Source organism: Carettochelys insculpta, chromosome 20 (genome assembly GCF_033958435.1).
Source record: "Carettochelys insculpta isolate YL-2023 chromosome 20, ASM3395843v1, whole genome shotgun sequence".
NCBI classification, from domain to species: Eukaryota; Metazoa; Chordata; order Testudines; family Carettochelyidae; genus Carettochelys; species Carettochelys insculpta.
In genome coordinates this window covers 8,425,704-8,446,925 of record NC_134156.1, presented here as the reverse complement: position 1 = coordinate 8,446,925, position 21,222 = coordinate 8,425,704, and the positions used below count along the sequence as shown (strand labels likewise).

Here is a 21,222-nt window from a genome sequence, read left to right as displayed (position 1 = left end):
AGCTCCTTTTGAGTAACACTGTAGGGAGCCTTTGTCAGACGTGGGGGCCTTAAGCTGTCTCAGTTAATCACTTCTCAGTGAACTAGATGGAATCTGAGTGAGCACAAATGTTGTCGTGTGTGTTTTTTTTTTTTCTTTTTTTTTTTTTTAAGGCTACCTTACATTATATTCCAAGGAGGGATGCCCCGGGCTAGCTATGGTGACCGGCACAGTATCTCTGTCATCCACGGCAGCCAGCAAACTGCCTTTGACTTTACATCTCGGGTGATAGACTTCTTTGTCATCTGCAATGCAGATCCTGCTGCAGGTATGTGGTGAGAGGTGCCTGTGGACGGAGATTCTGGGTGTGACAAAGTAACAGCTTCAATGCAAAGCACTGTTTTTACTTGTGTTGAGTTGTTTTTATATTGTAAATGTCTAAAGATGCTAATTATAACTGCAATGTCAAATGTTGGCAGCAGCGATGGTTCAGCTACTTGTACTGTTTATTCTTATTAGCTCATGGAAACAGATGGGCATATGGGGAATGATTATGCTATGAGATCCAGTTCTGAATATTGCTTTGACACATCACCTCAAAAAGGACTGTAATTAAAAACCAAACAAGCCTCAGATGTGGAATGAGTGGCTTTCTTAGTTACTGTCTGAGTTTATGATGTGTAGCATATGAGCAAAAGCTAAAGTTACAGCGAAGGGTCTGTATACATAGCATTTTATTAATTCTTTGTTGCCCAACACGAATGTAAACACTTCTTACAGCTCAGAAATGACTGTTATGCTTTGTTCCACCACCTCTCAATCAGTATGTCCCACAGCTTCTCTTATTCCCACTAGCATGGTAAGGACATTACTGCCTGAGTGTGCACTACCTGGAATCACTTCCTATTCTTAGCCATCAAATCTGAATGGGTCTGTGATCCCAGCCCAACCTGAGTTCTCCCAGAACCTTTCTGCTTCATCCACTTCTTTATCATTGGTCCTGATCTCACCCTCAAAACAGGTGTCAACTTAGGTATTTCAAGTGACAGATACAGTAAAAAAGGGCAGATGTGTGAATTGCAAAACTCTCAATGCTTTGGAGGGTTTTGTGGGCAACTATCTCCTGTTGTGCCTTGCAAAGGTGGTTTTTTTTCTGTTTGATCTATGGTACGGAGAAGACTGCAGGTTTCAATAGATAAATGTCTAGGAGTAGCAGATATCTAGTTTGAAAAGTAGAGGCCATTGCTCTTCCCATGTTTTCTTAAAAATGGCTTTAAAGTTTTTAATTGGACTTTAATTACTGCTTTGATATGTGATGAAAACAGGCGATATTTGTCGGCATAACTTTGACACTAGATTGCAGCCTTATCTAGAATAGGTAATGTCTCCCAGGATAGACAAGACCTGAAACTTATTTTAAAAAACGGTTCAGCCCTCCTTTGTACATCATAAAGAAGCATAGTCAATAGTTTTTAAACCTTGTAGGCATCAGCTCTCAGATGCTGATGAGAGAAAAGATTTAAAATATTATGGTGTACAGCACCTGACACCGCTAAACACTGTTCCTGGAGGTAAATTAAGAACCTGTAGCCTGCAATAAAATGCACATTACAAAGCTTGCACTGCCCAAGAATTGAGTCCCCTGCGTGTATGTGTTTCTACTATGCGTGCACGCAGAAGCTGTTAGAGGAAGCTGTTGCTGCAGCACTTCAGACCAGGAAGTTATTTACAATTAAGTGTCATGTCTGTGGTCAGCAAGCTTCCTTGTGGCTGAGTGACTAAGACTAGAAGACTTGTCCAGCTCACTTCACGTGCCCCTTAGTGTTCTTCATGATGGAAGTAGCGTGGGGTTATTCTATCCCAAAGCCACTTAAGTTAATGAGTGTAAAGCTTGTGTATATCAACATGATTCTAGAGGCAGTCCTTCCCCCATCTTCAGAGAGAGAATAACAAATATTCAGATTGGCTGTTAGTGAGGTGTATGTGAGACATGCAAAATTCTATCGCACTTTTCTTCCCCTTGGATAACTTAAAACAGTTCTGTGCTATAAGCGTAGTGCTCACTGGAGCCTGGAGCCTGCAGAACAGTCTGTGCACATTCACTCTGTACTGGAGGACTGGACATACGCTGTGTACTGCCCACACTGTTAACTCTGTACCAAGGTGCAGTGATTGCTATATTTATTTATTGCCTAGCGGTGCATGGAGCGTTATAGATGTATAAAACTCGGTCACTGCCCTGCAGAGCTCATCTGAATTGGATCCAGTGAATGACAGTAGACTGAGGAGAAAAATAACAAATCACTTAGTACTTTACCTGTATCGTAGCCTCCCACTTGATTTATAGAGAAACTGAGGCACAAGTGACCCTTTCAGCAGGCCCTTGCCTGAGCCAGAAGTGCAGCCCAGATCACCTGATTCCTAGCTCCATGTGAGGAAGAGAAAATAACTCACTTGATACAAATAGTAGCTTGTAGGATTTAATAGATTTTTGTTACTGGTGAGTTATTTCAGATGGTCAGATAAATAAGCAGGAGACAGAATCAATTGTAGAAGACACACAAAGTTGTGTGAGCGGAGATGTGGCAAAGGAGAGCTGTTTAGGGCATGATAGGTAGGCATAGTTACCACATGTTGATGTAAATGCAGCTTTGTTCACTTCATTCAATTGCTCACTGATGTACAAGAGCATTTGCATAGTTTTCATTTCTTTCTTTTTACAGAGCTGCAAAAACCTGCATTAATTTAGCTTCTGAATAGTGCCCAGCTTTGGTTTTCCCATCAGTCATAACGTGGCTGCCTGTACAATGAGTAAAAACTTCATTATCGGGCTGCAGTAAGGGGAGAGAGGTCTTGGGCACATGACCAGATGAGAATGCTGTCTCAGCCATACTTGAGTGTCATGGTGACCCTGTGCATGAAGATACAATGCCATTCATTCATATTTGTCCCAGCCAACCCCCTGTGCGGGCAGAGGGCTGGCTGGGCCAAAGTTGAGTGTGTGGGGTTGCAAAGCTTAAATTTGGGACAGCCAGTAACCTGGGCCCCATTCTTAGCAAAATTCTGGTTGTGCTGCTGAGTGTGATTTATCAAAACTATAATACAGAATACTACAAGTCTCAGCTTTGTGGTTGCATTAACTGTTTTTTGTATGTTGTCGATATTTATTTCAGATATGAAGATGCTCTTAAGGGCCGTGTCTATACTAGCCCCAAACTTCAAAATGGCCATGCAAATGGCCATTTTGAAGTTTACTAATGAAGCGCTGAAATACATATTCAGCGCCTCATTAGCATGCGTGTGGCCGCAGAACTTCGAAATTGACGCGGCTCGTCCCGACGGGGCTCCTTTTCGAAAGGATCCTGCCTACTTCGAAGTCCCCTTATTCCTATGAGCAGATGGGAATAAGGGGACTTCGAAGTAGGAGGGGTCCTTTCGAAAAGGAGCCCTGTTGGGATGAGCCGCGTGGCGGTGAGCCGCATCAATTTCGAAGTGCTGCGGCCACCTGCGTGCTAATGAAGCACTGAATATGTATTTCAGTGCTTCATTAGTGAACTTCGAAATGGCCATTTGCATGGCCATTTTGAAGTTTGGGGCTAGTGTAGATGTACCCAAGTAGTGCAGATAGCCAGGCACACCAGAGGCAGGAAAGCTTCAAATGTTTACATTTCAAGCTTTCAGACATTTGTTGATTCCAAGTACAGCAGCATTTTCCAGAACCTGCTGCCTTACTGCTTTTTAAGCAGCTTAGCTTTGAAGGGGCTGAGGTCATAACATAGCAATAAGTCATTGCTGGAGTGAATACATATCTATTCATGCATCCCAGCCATTAATAGCTAAGAGTAGGTCAGAGGCCTGTTTGGGTATCTACACTGCAATAACACATTTGTGCCACGGAGTCTGAGCCCAGGTCAGCTGACCCAGGCTCAAAGACTTGGGCTGTGGAGCTAAAAAAAAGTTGTGGAGATTTTTCAGGCTGTGGCTGGGGTGCAGAGAGGGATATCTCAGAGCTAGGGCCCAGATATCTGCACTGAAATTTTAGCTCCACAGCCCTGTGAGCCTGAGGGAACTGACTGAGGTACAGTAGCTGGCCTGTTCTAGTCTGGACATAGCCTTTGTTACTTGTAGCCGTCCCACTGGGGAGCTTAAATAAGAGCTTTGTGTTGTACTTAACAAATGTCATTGTTGACCAGGTGTGACTCCTGCTGTAGCTAACCCTCTACAAGATTTGTTCTATTAACACTTCTGAGGTTTTAGCAAACTTGTTGAGTTAATGTCTCGAATTTCTGGATAAATGTTCAGGTTAGCCCAAGAAGAGTTGAAAAGGAGTATGTATTTACTGCTGTTCACAATCCCGTTTATGGGAAGAATCTTTGTGGGAATACATATTTTTGTACCTATTCTATAAGAAGCTTGTTTCTGCTATTAGATCACATGTAGCCAATTTTCTGATTAAAGCCCTAGGTGTATCAAATCAAAGCACTATCGAAAGCAATGAATAAGCTGAATAGTCTCTGCCTCTGTTTGCACAGAGTGTGATGACCCCTCTGCGATGGTCGTGCTAGCTGAAGAAGAGCTGGTGGTAATAGACCTGAAAAGTGCAGGCTGGCCAGTAATCCATCCTCCATACCTGGCATCTCTGCACTGCTCAGCCATCACCTGTTCACACCATGTTTCCAATATCCCACTGAAACTCTGGGAGAGGGTGATCAGCGCTGGGAGCAAGCAGAACTCTCATTACTCAAATATGGTATGGCAGCTGTAAGCGCGCATTTACTTATGCGCACATAAGAACAATATAACATAGTCAGCAAATACTTTTTCTACCCTGAGTGCCAAGTGGAACAGTGTAGGGGTTAGTGGTAGGACTGAGCCTGCTCCCAAAATCCCACTGGCAAAGTGAAGATGGTTTTACTCCAGGGGAATTCTGCACCAAAATATGAAATTCCACCTACTGCTTTAAAGTTTCGTAAAGCTTATTTTGACAATCACACTGATTTCAAAATGCTTGTTAGTAAATTATCAATATAATCAACAATGGGGTGATTATAGGGCTGTTGTATTTATTGCTTTGATAGACAAAATAGGCACAACTTTCCAACAATTTTTTTAAATTGTTTGACTTAGAATTCCATCAAGAGGGACAGGGTTCTGTGTGGTACAATCTGGGCATGGGCAGCTTGGAGCAGGGAGTCAGGGAATCGGGATGCACGGGAGCTTGGGGTGGTGGTCAGGATGCAAGAGGAATGGGATTCAGCAAGGGAGTCCTGGTGAAGATAGCTATGGTATGCGGAGGGAGGAGGAGGCAGCTGCAGGGGTTGGGTTTGGGGGGCCAAGGGCAGCTTGTTGGAGCTCTGGGGTTAGGGTTCCAGGTGTGGGGTACTCCTAATTTAGAGAGTGTGGCTCAGCAGGTGGTTCTAGGTACAAGGGGCTTCTGATGCGAGGGGAACCTGGTGGAGGTTACAGGTAAGCAAGGGAGAGGGATCTCTGTATGCAGGGCTTCTCCTGCTGTCCATGCAACTTGGACCCTCTCCTGCCAAGTCCCCTCTCCCCCACAGTCCAGCACTTCCTGCAGTCAGGGAAAGTTTCTAGGGATTGATCGGACCCAGTGCTGGCTGCTGTGCAGGGGGAGGCGGAGCTTCCAGCTCCATTCTCTTTCCCTCTCTTCCCAAGACCTCTCTCAGCCAAGTGATTTCTCCTCCCCCTCTCCCCTCCCGGGACGCGTTTTCTGCAAAGAACCCAAGGGACCTGCAGGGTGGATGGGAATATTTCTGCCATGCTGCAGTGGCACAGGGTTTCCCTGGGAATTCAAAGTATTTGAATTCTCCAGCTTGTATCAGTTCTCAGTAGACATGAGCTCCAGCTCAGAATGCTTCCAGCAGTCAGTGCTAGCAAAGTTCCTGCTAAACCAGGAGCTCTTGGCAGCTGCTTAAAGAAGTAACTTGAATCTAACAGTTTCTAGCCAAAAAAGTACAGCTGATGAAATCAGAACTAGATCATCTAATCTTGGTCCAAGCAAACGCTAATGTTACACACAGACAGATGCACTTGCCTTGGAGCTCATGCTTTTCTCATCTCCTCCCCAGGAGTGAAAGTAACTTACATTTCTTTCAAGTACTGTCATATCACAGCCTCCCTCTTGGGTGGGCCCACAAGGCAAAAGACTGGGGGTGGGGTGGTTGTGATACAATGGTACCTGTAAGAAATTTGGGTGGGGGGTTGGGGAGTGTTTGGGGGGCTATAGCAGTCAGAAGAGGCTTAAGTGTGTGAGGGCTCATGGCAGGGGAATTAGGGGTGGGTGAGGATGCAAGACTTGGGGCTTGGGTGTGAGGAGGGCTTGGGCTGAGGGTGTGGGGAGCTGGAGGAGGGCCCAGGGAGGGGACTAGGTATGGGAAGTGCAGGAGTCAGGTGGGATCTGTGAGGGGCTCAGGACAAGGGGTTGGGTTTGTATGCAGTGCAGGTGTGGGGAGAGCAGGGGGCCTGAAGCCTCACCCCCATGTTCCTACAGGGAGGCTGCTTGTTGTTCTCCTGTCTGTCCCTCTCAGGGAGTAAGAGCAAAGTGCACAGCTCTTGGGCCCCCGCCCTTCCCAACCAGAGGGAGAGCAATACAGCGAACTGTGCACTTCCCCCTCTCCCTGTGACAGTGACCAAGAGGAGCAGGCGGCATCCCCGCATGAATCTGGGTGGGTGGAGCGCTTCAGCCTTCCTCTATGCTCCTTAAAGGGCATCTGGGGAGCAGGGCTCAGGGAGGGGGCTATCCCTGATTGGCCAAGGGAGCATGCCCTCCTCAGTCAATACCTCTTGCCTGCCTGGCTGCCAGCCGCTTAGTAAGGCAACCTACAGGAGAGCCATGGGAGCTGGGCTGGGACTGCATCATGGTGCCTCCTGCAGCAGAGCGTGTCTCTTTCTCTCCCCCCCGCCCCCCGCCAGCACACGCCTTACCAGAGCAACATACTAGCTTACATTCCCCTTTGCTCCTTCCCCTCTATGGCATACTCTCCTGCACTCACTTGACTTCACCATCGCTTTCTGTGTTCAAGTATGTTTGTTTTTACTTTTTAGCCATGGCCGATTGATGGTGGCACCAACCTGGCTCCAGATGCTCCCCAGAGGGACCTCCTTCTTACAGGGTAGGTGCTTTAACTGACTACGCAAAACCAAGGCTTTTTTTCTTTAAACAAGCGAGTCTTGGTCACAAGGTGTCAAGTATTGGAGGGGTAGCTGTGTTAGTCTGGATCTGTAACAGCAGCAAAGGGTCCTGTGGCACCTTATAAACTAACAGAAAAGTTTTGAGCATTAGCTTTCATGAGCACAGACTCACTTCATCAGATGCTGCTCTTGGAAATCTGCAGGGCCACGTATAAATAAGCCAGAGCGAGGGTGGGGATAAGAAGGTTAGCTCAGTCAGCAAGGGTGAAGCTACTACCAGCAGTTGATCTGGAGGTGTGAACACCAAGGGAGGGGAAGCTGCTTCTGTATTTAGCCAGCCAGCCATTCGCAGTCTTTGTTTAAGCCAGAGCTGAGGGCATCAAATTTGCAGATGAATTGTAGCTCTGAAATTTCTCTTTGGAGTCTGGTCCTGAAATTTCTTTGCTGTAGGATAGCTACTTTTAAGTCTGCTACTGTGTGGCCTGGGAGATTGAAGTGCTCTCCTACGGGTTTTTGTATATTGCCATTTCTGATATCTGATTTGTGTGCGTTTATTCTTTTACGTAGAGACTGTCCAGTTTGTCCGATGTATATAGCAGAGGGGCATTGCTGGCACATGATGGCATAAATTATATTGGTAGATGTGCAGCTGAATGAACCCATGATGGTGTGGCTGATCTGGTTAGGTCCTGTAATGGTGTTGCTGGTGTAGATATGTGGGCAGAGCTGGCAACGAGGTTTGTTGCATGGATGGGTCCCTGAGTTAGAGTGACTGTGGTGCGGTGTATAGTTGCTGGTTACGGTTTGCTTCAGGTTGGCAGGTTGTCTGTGGGCAAGGACTGGTCTGCCTCCCAAGGCCTGTGAAAGTGGGGGATCATTGTCCAGGATGGGTTGTAAATCCCTGATAATAGTGTGCTGTAGAGGTTTTAGCTGAGGACTGTAGGTGATGGCTAGTGGTGTTCTGTTGGTTTCTCTCTTGGGCTTGTCGTGGTCATCTTGTCTTTGACCGTTCTGAAAAGCTATTGACCTTTCCCAGGATTGGCTAATTCCAGTCTTGAAATTGATGCTAGTTCAGAGGGAACAGTGTAAGTGCAGGGCTGTCTCTCCCTTCCCCCAATACAAATAGAGTATAACTCCATTGGCATTGCAGCAATTATACCTAACTGATGCAGTGAGGACAGTTGGGACCCAGAAGGTCTAGTAATTTCAGTTTCTGGTGTTACACTAGGTATGATAACGAGAATTTTTCTATGTTGCACAATTCTGTCTGTCTGCTTTTCAGCTGGAATTTCATAGCACTCTTCAAACATCACTGCTGCCAAGTAGTTCTATAAGATTTTTTAGTGTCTAATTGTCATGCCTTCATAGAGGTGCTGGGTGCTGCAGGAAGTCAGAGTTGCATTGGTAGAGCAGTCATCTGTGACCCAGTGTTGTTGCTATGGGCTAAGGGCAAAAGGATGGAAGACACCGCCTACATCCACACTTGCTGCAGAAGATCAACCGCTCAGGTCTGATCTTCTGGGGCACCCTTTTCACACACGTGCAAAACAGCGCATTCCAGGGTCAACATTGACTCTGGAACTCCTCACAAGCTGCGAGAATTAAGGAAGGTTTGATGGGAGAAGCGCTCTTGTTGACCTTCTGCTGTGAAGACAGCCACCAAAGTTGACAGCTGAAATGTCAATTTTAGGTATACAACTGGCAAAATTGCATATCAGCCATCAACCTTCTACATAAGTATAGACACAGGCTCAGTTTGAGTTAGTTTTAAAATCATATGTTTTGCAACATCAAGTTCCTGAAACCCAGTAGGGATGCAAGCTAAATTCTCGCTTGAATTCAGGCACGTGTAAGAGGATGTAGCTTAGCATGTATGTCTCAGGTTGTGCCTTCTGTCTTTTAAAATAGCTAGTCTCTTAGATGAGTGGATTCTGCTCTCCCTTTCTTCCTTTTACCATCCTGCTCTCTCCCCTCATGGCTTATTGCAGCACTGACCACTGACTGCATAGGCTTTTTGACTCTTCCCCATCAGGCACGAGGATGGCACTGTGCGGTTTTGGGATGCTTCTGGCGTTTGCTTGCGCCTTCTTTATAAGCTGAGTACCGTGAAGGTCTTCCTCACAGATGCAGATCCCAATGACAACATGAACTCATTGGGTGAAGATGAATGGCCTCCGCTGCGTAAGGTGAGATGATAGTTGCTCAGGTAAACTTTTCTGAAGCTGGAGAGTTTGTGCTCCTGCTGTTCTGTTGCTTGTCCTCTTTGGAGCTAAGGGCAGCTTGTGTTGAGGTGACTTCTTTACTTTCCATCCACCAGGTTGGAACCTTTGACCCTTATAGTGATGACCCCAGGCTTGGGATCCAGAAAATTTACCTGTGTAAATACAGTGGCTATCTGACTGTAGCTGGCACAGCAGGGCAGGTACAGAAAGTATAAAATGGGCTTTTCGGTGGGTGGTTTTTTAAGAGGTTTTTGACTAATACAGAAGAAGCAACACGAGAAGTGGAGGACAAAATTGATTTCCTTCTGGTGAGGTGAGTTTTCATCTGTCAGTGAAGAGCCATTTTGTCGGGGTTTCTAGTCCAGGGGTCGGCAACTTTTCCGAGGGGAAGTGCTGAAATTTGACATTTTGACTTCTGTACAGTCTAAGTGTGGGTGATGCTTTTTTTTTTTTTAAAGTCAGTAATAATCCTACTCACAACAGCCTCATTAATAAATGAAGATGTAGATCTTTACTGTTTTAGATGGTGGCTGGTAGCGCTAGCCGGTGTTCGTTAATCCATAGGCAGCATGGCTTTGAGCAAGCTCCTGGCTGCATGGGGAGGAGGGCAAGACTGAGCTCCTACCTCGTGTGCTGATGAAAATTGGTTCGAGTACCAATTTTAGCACATGTGCCGGGGTTGCTGACCCCTGTTCTAGTCCGTACTGTATTCTCTCCTTTCTATTTGACTTGACGCCTCAGCCCTGTCGTAATTGCCAGCTTCCAGTGATTTTGTTTTCTGCTTTTTAAAGCATTTCCTGATTTGTTTCCTTTTTTCTCCCCCCTGCCCATTGTCTGAACACCTCCACTATTTGAATTGTATGTAGGCATACTACCTAATAACTAGCCAGTTAGATCCTGGCCGGTGTTGCAAGTGTCTAATCAGTAAGTGGCACCACCTTGCAATGGTATACCTGAGAAGCTTGGAGGATGTTTAAGGGAGCAGGCTGGGTCAGTTAGCAACACTGCTGCTAGGAGCTATTGCTTTGCTAGGGATATCTGTTGGAGCACCTGCTTCAAGGAGCCTCTGGGGAGGCAACAGGATTGGGGCTTTCTTGCTATCTCATGCAACAGGCTCTTCAGAAGGGGACAGCCTGGTGGCCTCAACTGCAGCAGGGGGTTGATGTCTCTTTACCTTCCCTGTTCTTGGGGCTTGAAGCTGTAACGCTTATCTGTAACTGATACAGGTGGTCCTTGGGTACTTCAGAGAGAAGGTGAACCAAGGCCTCTGCAGTCTCTTTTTTCTGTCTTTTGCAAGAGCTTGTGTTTGTTGCTTTTATAGAAGACCCCCTTTCGGGGTCTGCATGATGTGTGCTCCCTCCATGAACATGTCTCCTCATGTAAACTGAACATCTGTGCCTGCTTTGTTTTCCAAGCACTCTCCTCTCTTTAGGGAGGACTGAGTGAGTTAGGATGGGCTGACTTGAAGTACCCATGTTGGTAGCTAGAAATTTCCTGCTGCCAACATAATCAGATGAGGAAATTAAGAGGGGAGGCAAAAGTTCTCGTGGAGACTTTGTTCATGAGTCAGACAGGGAGCTACTTGGTCGGGTTGGAAACAAATATGCATGTTTCAGCCATTCAGAGATCAGGTGAAGCATAAAGCTCTGAGGAATACTTGGATTGCATGACCTGCCTCTGAGCTTATTTGTGTTCCCTCAGGTACTGGTGATGGAACTAAATGATGAAGAGTCGGAGCATGTTGTGGACCATGCTGAAGCAGACTTACTACAGGACCAAGAAGGCTATAAATGGAAAGGTCACGAGAGACTAAAGACCCGAGATGAGCCTGTCCGATTTGAACCTGGCTTCCAACCATTTGTCTTGGTCCAGTGCCAACCGCCTGCTGTAGTCACATCACTGGCTCTTCACTCTGAATGGAAGCTCATGGCCTTTGGTACTAGCCATGGCTTTGGGCTCTTTGATCACCAGCAGAAACGATTGGTCTTTGTCAAGTAAGTCTCTTCCTTTCTGATGTGATATGGTTACTTCCCTAGGTATGGAAGCAATGGCTAGCACAGTCAGTCCTAGTCAGAGCTGGTACTCCCTGGTTTCTAGAGAGCAATAGGTATAGAGAGAAGTCTTGTCTTCTGCTGGAGTGAGTGTATCTCCTATGCTTGTTAGTAAAAGTTCATGTGCCTAGCTACCCGATGTTCCCAGCATGCCTGCCAGCTAGTCAGAAAAACAACTGAGCACACCAGTGCTCCCTGTAACCTGAGTGCTTGGGCCCAGGAGAGATTCAGGTGCTGCTCTGCTTATTAGCAGAGCACCTTCACCTGGCAGCATGTATTTCTACTGGTGGTGTACACAAAAAAAAAAAAAAAAAAAAAAAAAAAAAAAAAAAAAAAAACCTGAGGGAACACTGCTGAGTACGCCTACCAACATTTTTCTTTTGGGTTTTAGATGTACGTTGCATCCCAGTGACCAGCTGGCTTTAGAAGGCCCTTTGTCTCGGGTGAAGTCCTTGAAGAAATCCCTCCGGCAGTCGTTCAGGAGGATCCGGAGAAGCAGGGTGTCCAACAGGAAGCAGCGAGCTGGTGGTGGGAACACTACAGAGGTGAAGTGACAGGCTATTCTATAGTGCCTCTCTCTCAGGGTTTGTCTGCCTGGTGGGTGAGGTCACAGTACCTGGTGCACACCAGTTATTCTTCACTCACTCCCCATATAGACACTCTTGCTTTGTGTGTACTTGCTTAATATGCTTTGGAGTCCTGTTAAGCTAAATTGCCTGAGGGGCCCCCTTCATGCACAGTAAGTGTGTGTGCGTATGGGAGTTGGTGTGCAGTAAGCTAGAATGGGAATTTTAAAGCGCACAGACTTCCGTGTGTGGACGAGCCCTAAGCCTGTGCCCTGAAAAGTCCTGCTTGCACCACAGATGGGTGGAGTAGGGTAGTGCAGACCTTGTTAGTCTTAGGTCAGACCAGGCCTAAGACTGAACTCAGTGTCTACACTAAAATGTAGCTCTCACCGATACAACTCACCCATTTTTACCAACTTAGCTCCACCTCCTCAGGAGGCATAGTGCTTCAGTCAACCTAGTTAAATCCCCTGCACCAGTATAGACGTTGCGTTACTTACTTCAACTTGCCTTTCAGATATGGTCCCAGAGTGCTCCACTTTGGCCCTTTAAATCAGTTAATTCACTTCTGGTGAGGATGCGCACCATGAACAGAAGCAGCCTAATGTGCACATGTAAAATCAATTCAGTTACTGCCGTGGCTGTACATCAATGTAACTTAGGCTTAATTTTGTGATGTAGACTTGTCCTTACCATACCAATTGCAGCTTGGCATAACGGCCTATATGCAGGGGGTGCCTAAAATATGAAGCTTATCTAATTTAGGTTGGCCTACAGCTGGCAGTTACTGCATTACTTTTGTGGGTCTGTGGTTTTGGTCCTTGTGTTGGCAGTGTGCATCCTGGCCAGGAGTGCTTGTAGCAGTTCAGTGCAGGACATTGCAGGATGGCTTTTGAAAACTGGTAACTGTCTGTCTTGATAAGCCATGCAATGTCTACAGTGACGGCACCTAACCCTAACTACATCAGTCTTGACTCTATGCCTCTCATGAAGGTGGAGATAAATCAACGTAGCAGGACAGCAACATCACCCAGGGCAAAATTTTAGTGTAGGCGTGTACTTAGGTTGATGCAAGGCAGCTGATGTTGACTAACTCCTGTAGTGTAGCAGGTCTCTTGTCTTGCCATTCCTAACATTGGTGACGTAGGTATAGAGTACTTGAGTAATTTTGTTGGCAAAACCTGCTGTACAGAGTTGAAGCTGTGGCGTGAAATAAAAATATTAATAAAATTCAGAATTTCATCTAGGACCAAAGATGGGCTTTATTCTTTCTCTTTCCCTGTGCTGTAAAGGGGTTCCTGGAGAGATTGAGGGAGATCCTATATCCAAAGTTAAATTTTCCTCCATAATACTCAATATCCTTGAGAGACAAGTTGAGTGAATTCATTGGACCTTCTGCTGCTGAGATGGAGAAGCTTTCAAGCTCCACAGAGCTTTTCTTCAGGTCTGGGAATGATCATCAGTGTTGTAGCTAAATCACAAGGAGTTAACCAAGAAAGTACTCAAAATGAAGTGCGCAAATTAACATCTCTGCAGTCATAGGACAAAGTTAGTGGGTTATGATAGAGGAGAAAGTCACTACTGAGTCTTGGGTCCAGTATGAGGTGGTATGTGATTAACTGTGGATGTGCAATCATTGGTGGTTTTCCTGAATTGAAGTATGTGTTCTCAGGGAATTAGGGTATCGTGTCCCTTGGTGTGATCTACTTCAGACATAGAAGTTTGGTGAAGGTGTTTTTGAGCATGTTAATGTATATCCTGGACTTTCTTGTCATATTGGAGTTTGTGGCTGGATCTGTGGAAGTTAAGCGTGTTGGTCCTTTGACTTCTTTTATTGTTTAAATCTGTTGTTGAAGCTGATTGTGATGTTCAGGAAGTTAATGCTGGTTCAGGAGCATTTTAGGAAGTTTGATGGATGGGTAATAGTAATTCAAGTTATGGAGGAAATCCTGAGAGTTTAGCTCATCTCTCTAGCAGATGGAAATGCATCAATGTATTTCCTAGGTTGTCTTTTTTTTTTTTTTTTTGGTGAAGCATTATCTAGAAATTCTTCCCCAAGGTGATCTATGAAGAGGTTAACATATTGGAGAAGCATTCTAGTTCCCATGTCTGTTCCTGTGCTTTGGACAAATTTTGTGTTTGAATATAAAATTGTTATGGGTGAGGATAAAGTGGATGAGTTTGGCTTTATGTTCAGGGTGGGTATATGACTGTTGTCCACTGTCCGCTAGATATTTGAGGTTGACAGATTCGGTCATTAAAACAAAGAAGCAGAAATGTAGCACTTTAAAGACTAACAAAGTGATACAGTCATTGTAAGGCTTGTCTGAATTTAGGGAAGTGAGGTGTGTTGGCCAACAGGGTGTTCTGAGAGAGTTTGTGGTGGTTATGGAGGAACTAGATTATGGCCTGGAGGAAGTTTGCTCTTTGTGTGGTGAGTGGTTTGAAGAGGGTTTCCATGGATCCTGCACTTTCTTGAGTAAGAGTGCCATGGCCAGGTATATTGCGTTTACCTGGTTTCCCTTGTTTGTGTTTCAAGAGGCATGTGTAGAAGATACCTGCAGTGTGTTCATGGGGATGAGCTGATGCTTTCTTTTGAAGTTATTTGGGAGGGATTTGATATCTTTAAATTCCTGCGTGAATTGTGGGGTTGTCTTTGAGATCATATAGGAAATAGTGTCAGTAGGCCTTGTTTGCGTAGTCCTTAGGGTTCAGGACTGTTATGCCACAATGTGTGTGCTGGTTTCATTGCTGTTTGGTGGCTGGATTCCAGGGGCTGTATAGGTGTCTTCTTAAGAGGCTGGTCCAATAAAAGTTCACCAATGAAAGTTGATCTAACGAGACTTCTGTGTCACTCAACTTGTTTCTTTTATATCCTGGGACCAACACAGCTACATAAGACCTTCCATCACTGCTTGCGAGTCCATTGCTGCCTCGGTTGAGCCTGTTGCACTGGCAAATGTAGCCAGTGTTGGAGAAATGCAGTTTTCTTGCAATATGCAGGCAGTAGTCGAGGAAATAAGATTTTTCATTTCCTCCTCTCAATAGGATTCAGGGACACTGAATAGCCCTCCTCCCTTTCAAATGGCCTCCGCACATTCATGCTTAATGGGATGCATAGGTCTGGGCTGGAACATCCTGCAAGTGTGAGTGTGCAGAGTCTATTTGGAAGAACCTTGTTAAAAGTCACCTTCATTTACCAGAATCTGTTAATCCCTATTTGCTGCCTCTCCTGTTGTTGTTAGAAAGGGTTGATAAGGAGAAGGAGAGAAACATAAATGTTGTCTGAGAGAACTCGCCTTATCTTCCTCCCCCCCACATTCTTCATCTGAAGGTTCAAGAGGCGAATTCCAGGTTTGACCAAGATGCATTACAGGAGATGGAGCTGGCTCCAGTCCAGAGGAAGATCGAAGCACGGTCTGCAGAAGATTCCTTCACAGGCTTTGTGCGCACCTTGTACTTCGCAGACACTTTTTTGAGAGACAGTGAGTAGGAGTTCTCCCCAGGAGCCTCTGTGCTAAGTGAAGAGCAGGTGCTATGGCCTACATCAGAGACCCGGCACCACCCTTGTGTGGTACTCCCTATGGCACTGAAACTATTCAGTCTAGAGCTATAGTAAACGATTTGAGCAGAGCTGTTCCGCATGATCATTTGCCAGCTGCTGGTTTGACCCATGGGTTATGAGTTCACTTTCTTGTAGGGAGAACTTGAATTATGTTTTCAAATAGGATGAAACTTCTTTGGGCCTTTAAATGCCATTCACAGTCTCTTGACTTCGGCAGTCAGAGGTGAAAGGACAGCATGTGACTTCCCTTTAACTGTTAGTTGGGTACCAGCTGCGTCCTTGGTACAACATTGGAATTTCATATCAGCATATGAATCTATGTACAGATGGTAGAACCATTTGACATTTTTTGAAAGTTCCTGGAGAGACATCCTGTTCATAGGCTTTATCTTTGCCCCAGGTACCCGTCACTGCCCCTCCTTGTGGGCAGGCACCAATGGAGGCACAGTCTATGCATTCTGTTTACGGGTTCCACCAGCAGAGAGGAGGACGGATGAACTGGTCAGGGCAGAGCAGGGTGAGTATCATTCATTAGTGGGAACATGTGAAACACTCCTAGTGGGGTCAGAGGGGCTATGCTAGAAGGGTGCACAGCTGGTGCTTATAAATGGAGAGCAAGATAATTTGGAAACATGGGTCAAGTTACATGGGCTGGAAGGCGGGGGATTGGGTTGTTCTGAGCAAGAGTAGCTCTGAGTTGAGCTTTTGATTATACTGTCGTACCTCAGGTACAAACCTGTTGGGTGTGAACGTTATTCATAACTCCGAAATGTCTGTAACTCTGAACAAAACATGATGGTGACCCTTGTTGAAGTCTACAACTGAACATTGACTTAGTACAGTGTGTGCAAAGTGGGGGGATGTGAAATTTCAAAAGGGGGATGCAGCACAATTTGCTCCCCCCTTGCAGGGGGCCCTTTGCTGCCTCCCTGCATCTTCTGTCAGCTCAGCTGCCTGCCTACCTGTCTTGCAGTCTCTGCCATCAGCAGAGGGCCGGCTTCATTTCTTATTCCCTCCCCCACTTGTGGGGGGATGAGGGAGCCTCTGCTGCCTCCCCATAGCTTCTCCAGGCTCTGCTTACCTCTGTTGCCATCCCTCCTGCTCCCTAGATGTTCACTGTCCCTTGTGAGCGCCAGAATCCTTTCTGGTCTCCCAGCCTGAGCAAGCTGGAACTCACTTTTGCAGAGGTATCTGAGTGGGGTTAAGAGATGTGTGCTTTGATGGGGACAGTCCCTTGTTTTAGGTTCTCGAGAGAGTCCAGGCTTTTTATCTTTATTTTTTTAAAGTGCAGTTTGTATTGTTCTTTTGTTTAACTTTTAAAAGGCTGTGTGGGGAAGGCGGAGTGGGCTCTTTAAACACCAGGGAGCTGTGTTTCCCCACCCCCTTTACCAATCTGGATGGGGGGGTGGGTGGGTGTGTGTGTGTAAAAACATTCCCCATCTCATTAAAAATTTTGAAATATGTATATTCATGTATGTAGTAAATTTTTTTACATTCCACATTTTCTTATACATGCTGAAAGGGTGTTTCTATATGAACGTAACTGAAATTTCTGTTGATTTGGATTTGATTAGATAAGTTGAGGGGGTGCACCTGCTAGTTGCAAGGACAAAAATAGGAGCCCACCTTAAAACATTTGCTCCCCCCTGACTTAATACATCTTGAAAATTTTACAGTGCAGAAACAGAATGCTGCTCCCCACCCCCACTTTTCATTTTTTTAAGCGTTTTGGGTTAACACAGGATTGTCCTGTTTGCTTGCTTTCCAAATGTATATATCTCTGCTGCTGCCTGATTTGTGTGCTTCTGTTTCCAAAGGAGGGGTGTGGTTGGTTGGTCTGTTCATAACTCTGGTATTTGTAATGCTGACGTTCCACTCTCCCCTGGACCTCTTTTAGTTTTAATCCCGTTAGGTTGTTTGGTGAAGGTACTGCCCCTATACTTAGCCACTGAACTCTGCTAAAAAGTCTTTCTTACTCCTGCCTCTCTCACATTCTGAGAGGGCAGGGTCATTGTATCCTTTAGCTCCTTCATTAATAGCACCTATGTATAGTTTAAAACGAGCCATTTCCGTCAAGTGTGGTAAAAGTGGAAACGTGCCATCTTGGTCATTTAAAACTCCACTTCGATTTGAGATTGTGTGCTTAGGACGCAGCCTCTAATTTATAGGATAGAGGAGTTCATGTACCTTGCCTAAAATTATCACTAACAGGTGACTCTTTGGAATCTCCGTGCTCTAGATGTGGCAGTTTTAAAAATGACACTCTATTCATTGTGTGCATTTTTGGAGCAAACCTAGGACGTGTTAGTTTTGAAGCAAAAGTGCATTAAGTGACCAGCACCATTCAGTTATTCCTGCCTCAAATATCAGCTTTTGCAAGGACTCTCTCTTTCCTTGGATGGTGCATAGCACTAGTCATCAGGACAAACTTTGTGATGGGTGCTTTGGGGAAACCTACAGTAAGTGCCTAATCCATTTATGTATTTCTTAAATTTCCATCTGATATTTGGAAACTGTTTGAATTCAACTTAAATGCTCATTCTAGTTAAGCTGGGTTCTAAAACAGTTAACCAGACAGCATGAAAGAAACCACAGGTTTCACTCCTTTGAAACAATTTTTCTTCTTTTTGTTAGATGGAAGGCTTAATTGGGTATAGAAAATAGTTGTCTCGTTTCAAGAGAACATGGTGTGAGTTTTAACACTGTGCTTGTCTCATCCTCTTGGCTGGTATCATACCTGTCTTTCTCACCCTTCTGTACAACTTGTCTGTCTAGCCAAGGAAATTCAGCTGATGCACAGGGCTCCTGTTGTGGGGATACTTGTCCTGGATGGACGCGGCACTCCCCTCCCAGAGCCGCTGGAAGTAGCACATGACCTTTCTAAAAGTCCTGATATGCAAGGCAGCCATCAACTTCTTGTGGTTTCTGAAGAGCAGTTTAAGGTAAATAGTCAACATGCCTCTCATCGGATATAAATTTCTTTAAGGTATTGATCTGCATTGCAAAGAATGGATTAGTGTGTCCTGGGAACTGCAGTTTAGGATCATTACTCGTTGTGCTTGGCACCATACAAACACATGAAGGCACTCCCTGCCCCACAGAACTTAGATGTGATGTCAGGACACACCTGGTGCATGAAATGTGGGAGTTTAGCGTAAGGCAGATGGAGAGTATAGGAATGTTTGTGGATTTATTTTAACCTTTGGTAGCTGCAGTAACTAGCAACTGGGAGAAGCTTTAGGTTCTGTAGATTAGGCTTGAGGTATGTCTTTTTTTTAAAAATGGCACTGAGAATTGGCGAGAGTTGGAAAATTTCTCATGCTATTTTTGCAGAATAGCTATGTAACCAAGAATTGCTTAGTTTAATGGAAGAAAACTCTCTAGGAATAATTTACCAGGAGATCTTTGTCATTTTCATATGGCAGAGTGGGCAGTTGAGATAATACCATTTTTTGTGTGTGGTTTGTTTTCCTCCCCCCCCCCCCCCGCCCCGAGGGATAAACTTTGAGGCTGGAGGGGAAAGGGGTGTGTGAGGACAGGAGATAAAAATGTCAGTCTGTTATCCATTGGCTTGAGTAAAAGCAGGAACTGGCCTGAAGTTGTCACCATGGCTGGCTATGCTTAGGCCTTTCCAGCATCCCATGCTATCCAGTCTTCGTTTTTAAGCAGGAAGTTACATTCAGACCTTCACTGCTGTGCATGGTCTTGGGCAAAGGTTTCCTGTGACTCGAGGCTCTGTGGAAGCAGGCGAGAGCAGCCCCTTTCTGGACCTGGAGAAGTTGGCAGTGTATAGCATGGACGTGTGTTGTCTTTTTCTTTTTCTCCTGCCAGGTATTCACATTGCCAAAGGTTAGCTCCAAACTGAAGCTCAAGCTGACAGCTCTGGAAGGCTGCAGGGTACGGAAGGTGACAGTCACTAACTTTGGCAGCTGCAAGTCTGATGATTATAGTGAAAATGACCTGGCCATCCTCACTAACCTGGGAGACATTCAGATCATCTCTCTGCCCTTCCTCAAGTTACAGATCCGCTACCCCTGTATCCGCAAGGAAGATGTGAGCGGCATCGCTTCTTGTGTCTTCACCAAATATGGCCAAGGTAACAGCCCAGGTTTCTCCTAGGTCAGGCACCTTCACCTGGTCTTCAGAACCCTTGTTTCACTGTTCTTTAAACCTCACAGTGGTTTTTCTTCTATAATGAGCATGTTGAAACCTCTTGATAGCCATTCTGATCTCGCAGAGAGCAGGTGGTACTGCACTTTGCAGTTAATGGTGGTGTCTGATGTGCTCCCCATTTCTTCTGAGGCTTCAGAATAAGAGCCCTCTGTATTTTGGCATCTCTCTGAGCTGCTGGATAGCTATTCCTGAGTCACTGCTCCACCACACTGTCATTACAAACTGGTATCTGTGGAACTACTCTTAGGGTGGCTTGCTTTCATCTTCAACGTCTCCAAAAGAAAGGAGCGAACCTTTGGGCTACATCTACGCTACAGAGATCTTTCGAAAGAAGCCTTCCAGAAGATCTCTCCTAAAAAGCTCTTTCAAAAGAGAGAGTCCCCACACAGAAAAGTAGAGCAAAAGAGTGATCTGCTTGTTTTGAAAGAGCATCCACACAACCTTTGCTCTTTTGAAAGAACAAGTCAAGGATTGAAAAATTCAGTCTCATGGGGACTGCCCTTTCAAGGCAGGGGGAAAGGGCCTGCAGAGCGTCTCCACGTGCTTTCTTTCGAAAGGGGCCTCTTCCTGAAATGGGAAAGGAAGAGCACTGTCAAAAGGCATGCTTCAGTCTTTCAATTTTACTTTTGAAAGAATGCTTTTTGTGTGTAGACTCTCTACTGGATCTTTTGAAGGAGCCATTTTCTTTCGAAAAACCTTTCAAAAGAACTTGCTGGTGGTGTTGCAGCCTTGGTGTAAGTGGATGGAAGGAGGCTCTTGCTTTGGGTGTGGTGGCTGAAAGAATGCTCAAACTATAGGATTTTGGACATGTGACACTTAGCTTTAAAAAAAAGTACAAAATAATAATTAGCTGTTCATTCGCTGGGTTGACCCCTTGATGAGGTAGGAGTGATATTCTTCTCCAAACCCACAGTGGAGGAAATACAAACAAGGCCCATTCTATTGAGAGTTAAGTACATTTCCCTTTTAGTCTGATTTTGAATTCTGGCTCCTGAGCATGTGTTCTCCCATGAAGTTACCTGTTCATTCTCCCTTTTAGGTTTTTATCTGATCTCACCATCAGAGTTTGAGAGATTCTCCTTGTCTACCAAATGGTTGGTTGAGCCCCGTTGTGTTGTGGATACACCAGAAATTACACGTAACAACTATTTGCACAACAAATCTGGCGTGGAGAAGGCTCCAAGGAAATCCAGGTGGGATTGACTATAAAGTTCTTGGTAGGAGAACCTTACTCCTCTTGTTTGCTTTTCCATTATGGCTTTATATACTGCCACGTAGTCTCCCTGGCTTGATCCAGACAGGACCATGTTACAAGAAGTTCTAAATGTTCTTATCTGCCCTCCTTCTGCAAACTCACCGTGATGCATATCTTGTGGACCCAGAGAACCTTTTCTTTCCACAAAGGACTGGACAGGGCTTCCTTTGAAGGCATAACATCACTGATTGCCATGGGGTAGAGTCCTGTGAAGGACTGTTCTGCACTCCTGCTCCAGCTATTATTGCAGCAGGCCCTCTGG

General features: G+C 45.4%; 1 protein-coding gene across 3 annotated transcripts in view; it reads left to right on the top strand.

Annotated features, from left to right (window-relative positions):
* The window catches only part of LLGL2 (LLGL scribble cell polarity complex component 2), a 53,678-nt gene that overhangs the window by 27,948 nt on the left and 4,508 nt on the right, over positions 1-21,222 (top strand). For all 3 annotated transcript variants that reach the window (XM_075014413.1, XM_075014410.1, XM_075014411.1), the window contains 12 exons: positions 153-307; positions 4,512-4,729; positions 7,042-7,109; positions 9,161-9,314; positions 9,446-9,550; positions 11,052-11,344; positions 11,793-11,946; positions 15,302-15,452; positions 15,933-16,049; positions 18,308-18,474; positions 19,364-19,628; positions 20,745-20,898. In XM_075014413.1, coding sequence (XP_074870514.1) covers positions 153-307; positions 4,512-4,729; positions 7,042-7,109; positions 9,161-9,314; positions 9,446-9,550; positions 11,052-11,344; positions 11,793-11,946; positions 15,302-15,452; positions 15,933-16,049; positions 18,308-18,474; positions 19,364-19,628; positions 20,745-20,898 — 2,001 coding nt within the window. The remainder of the gene's footprint in view (positions 1-152; positions 308-4,511; positions 4,730-7,041; positions 7,110-9,160; positions 9,315-9,445; positions 9,551-11,051; positions 11,345-11,792; positions 11,947-15,301; positions 15,453-15,932; positions 16,050-18,307; positions 18,475-19,363; positions 19,629-20,744; positions 20,899-21,222) is intronic.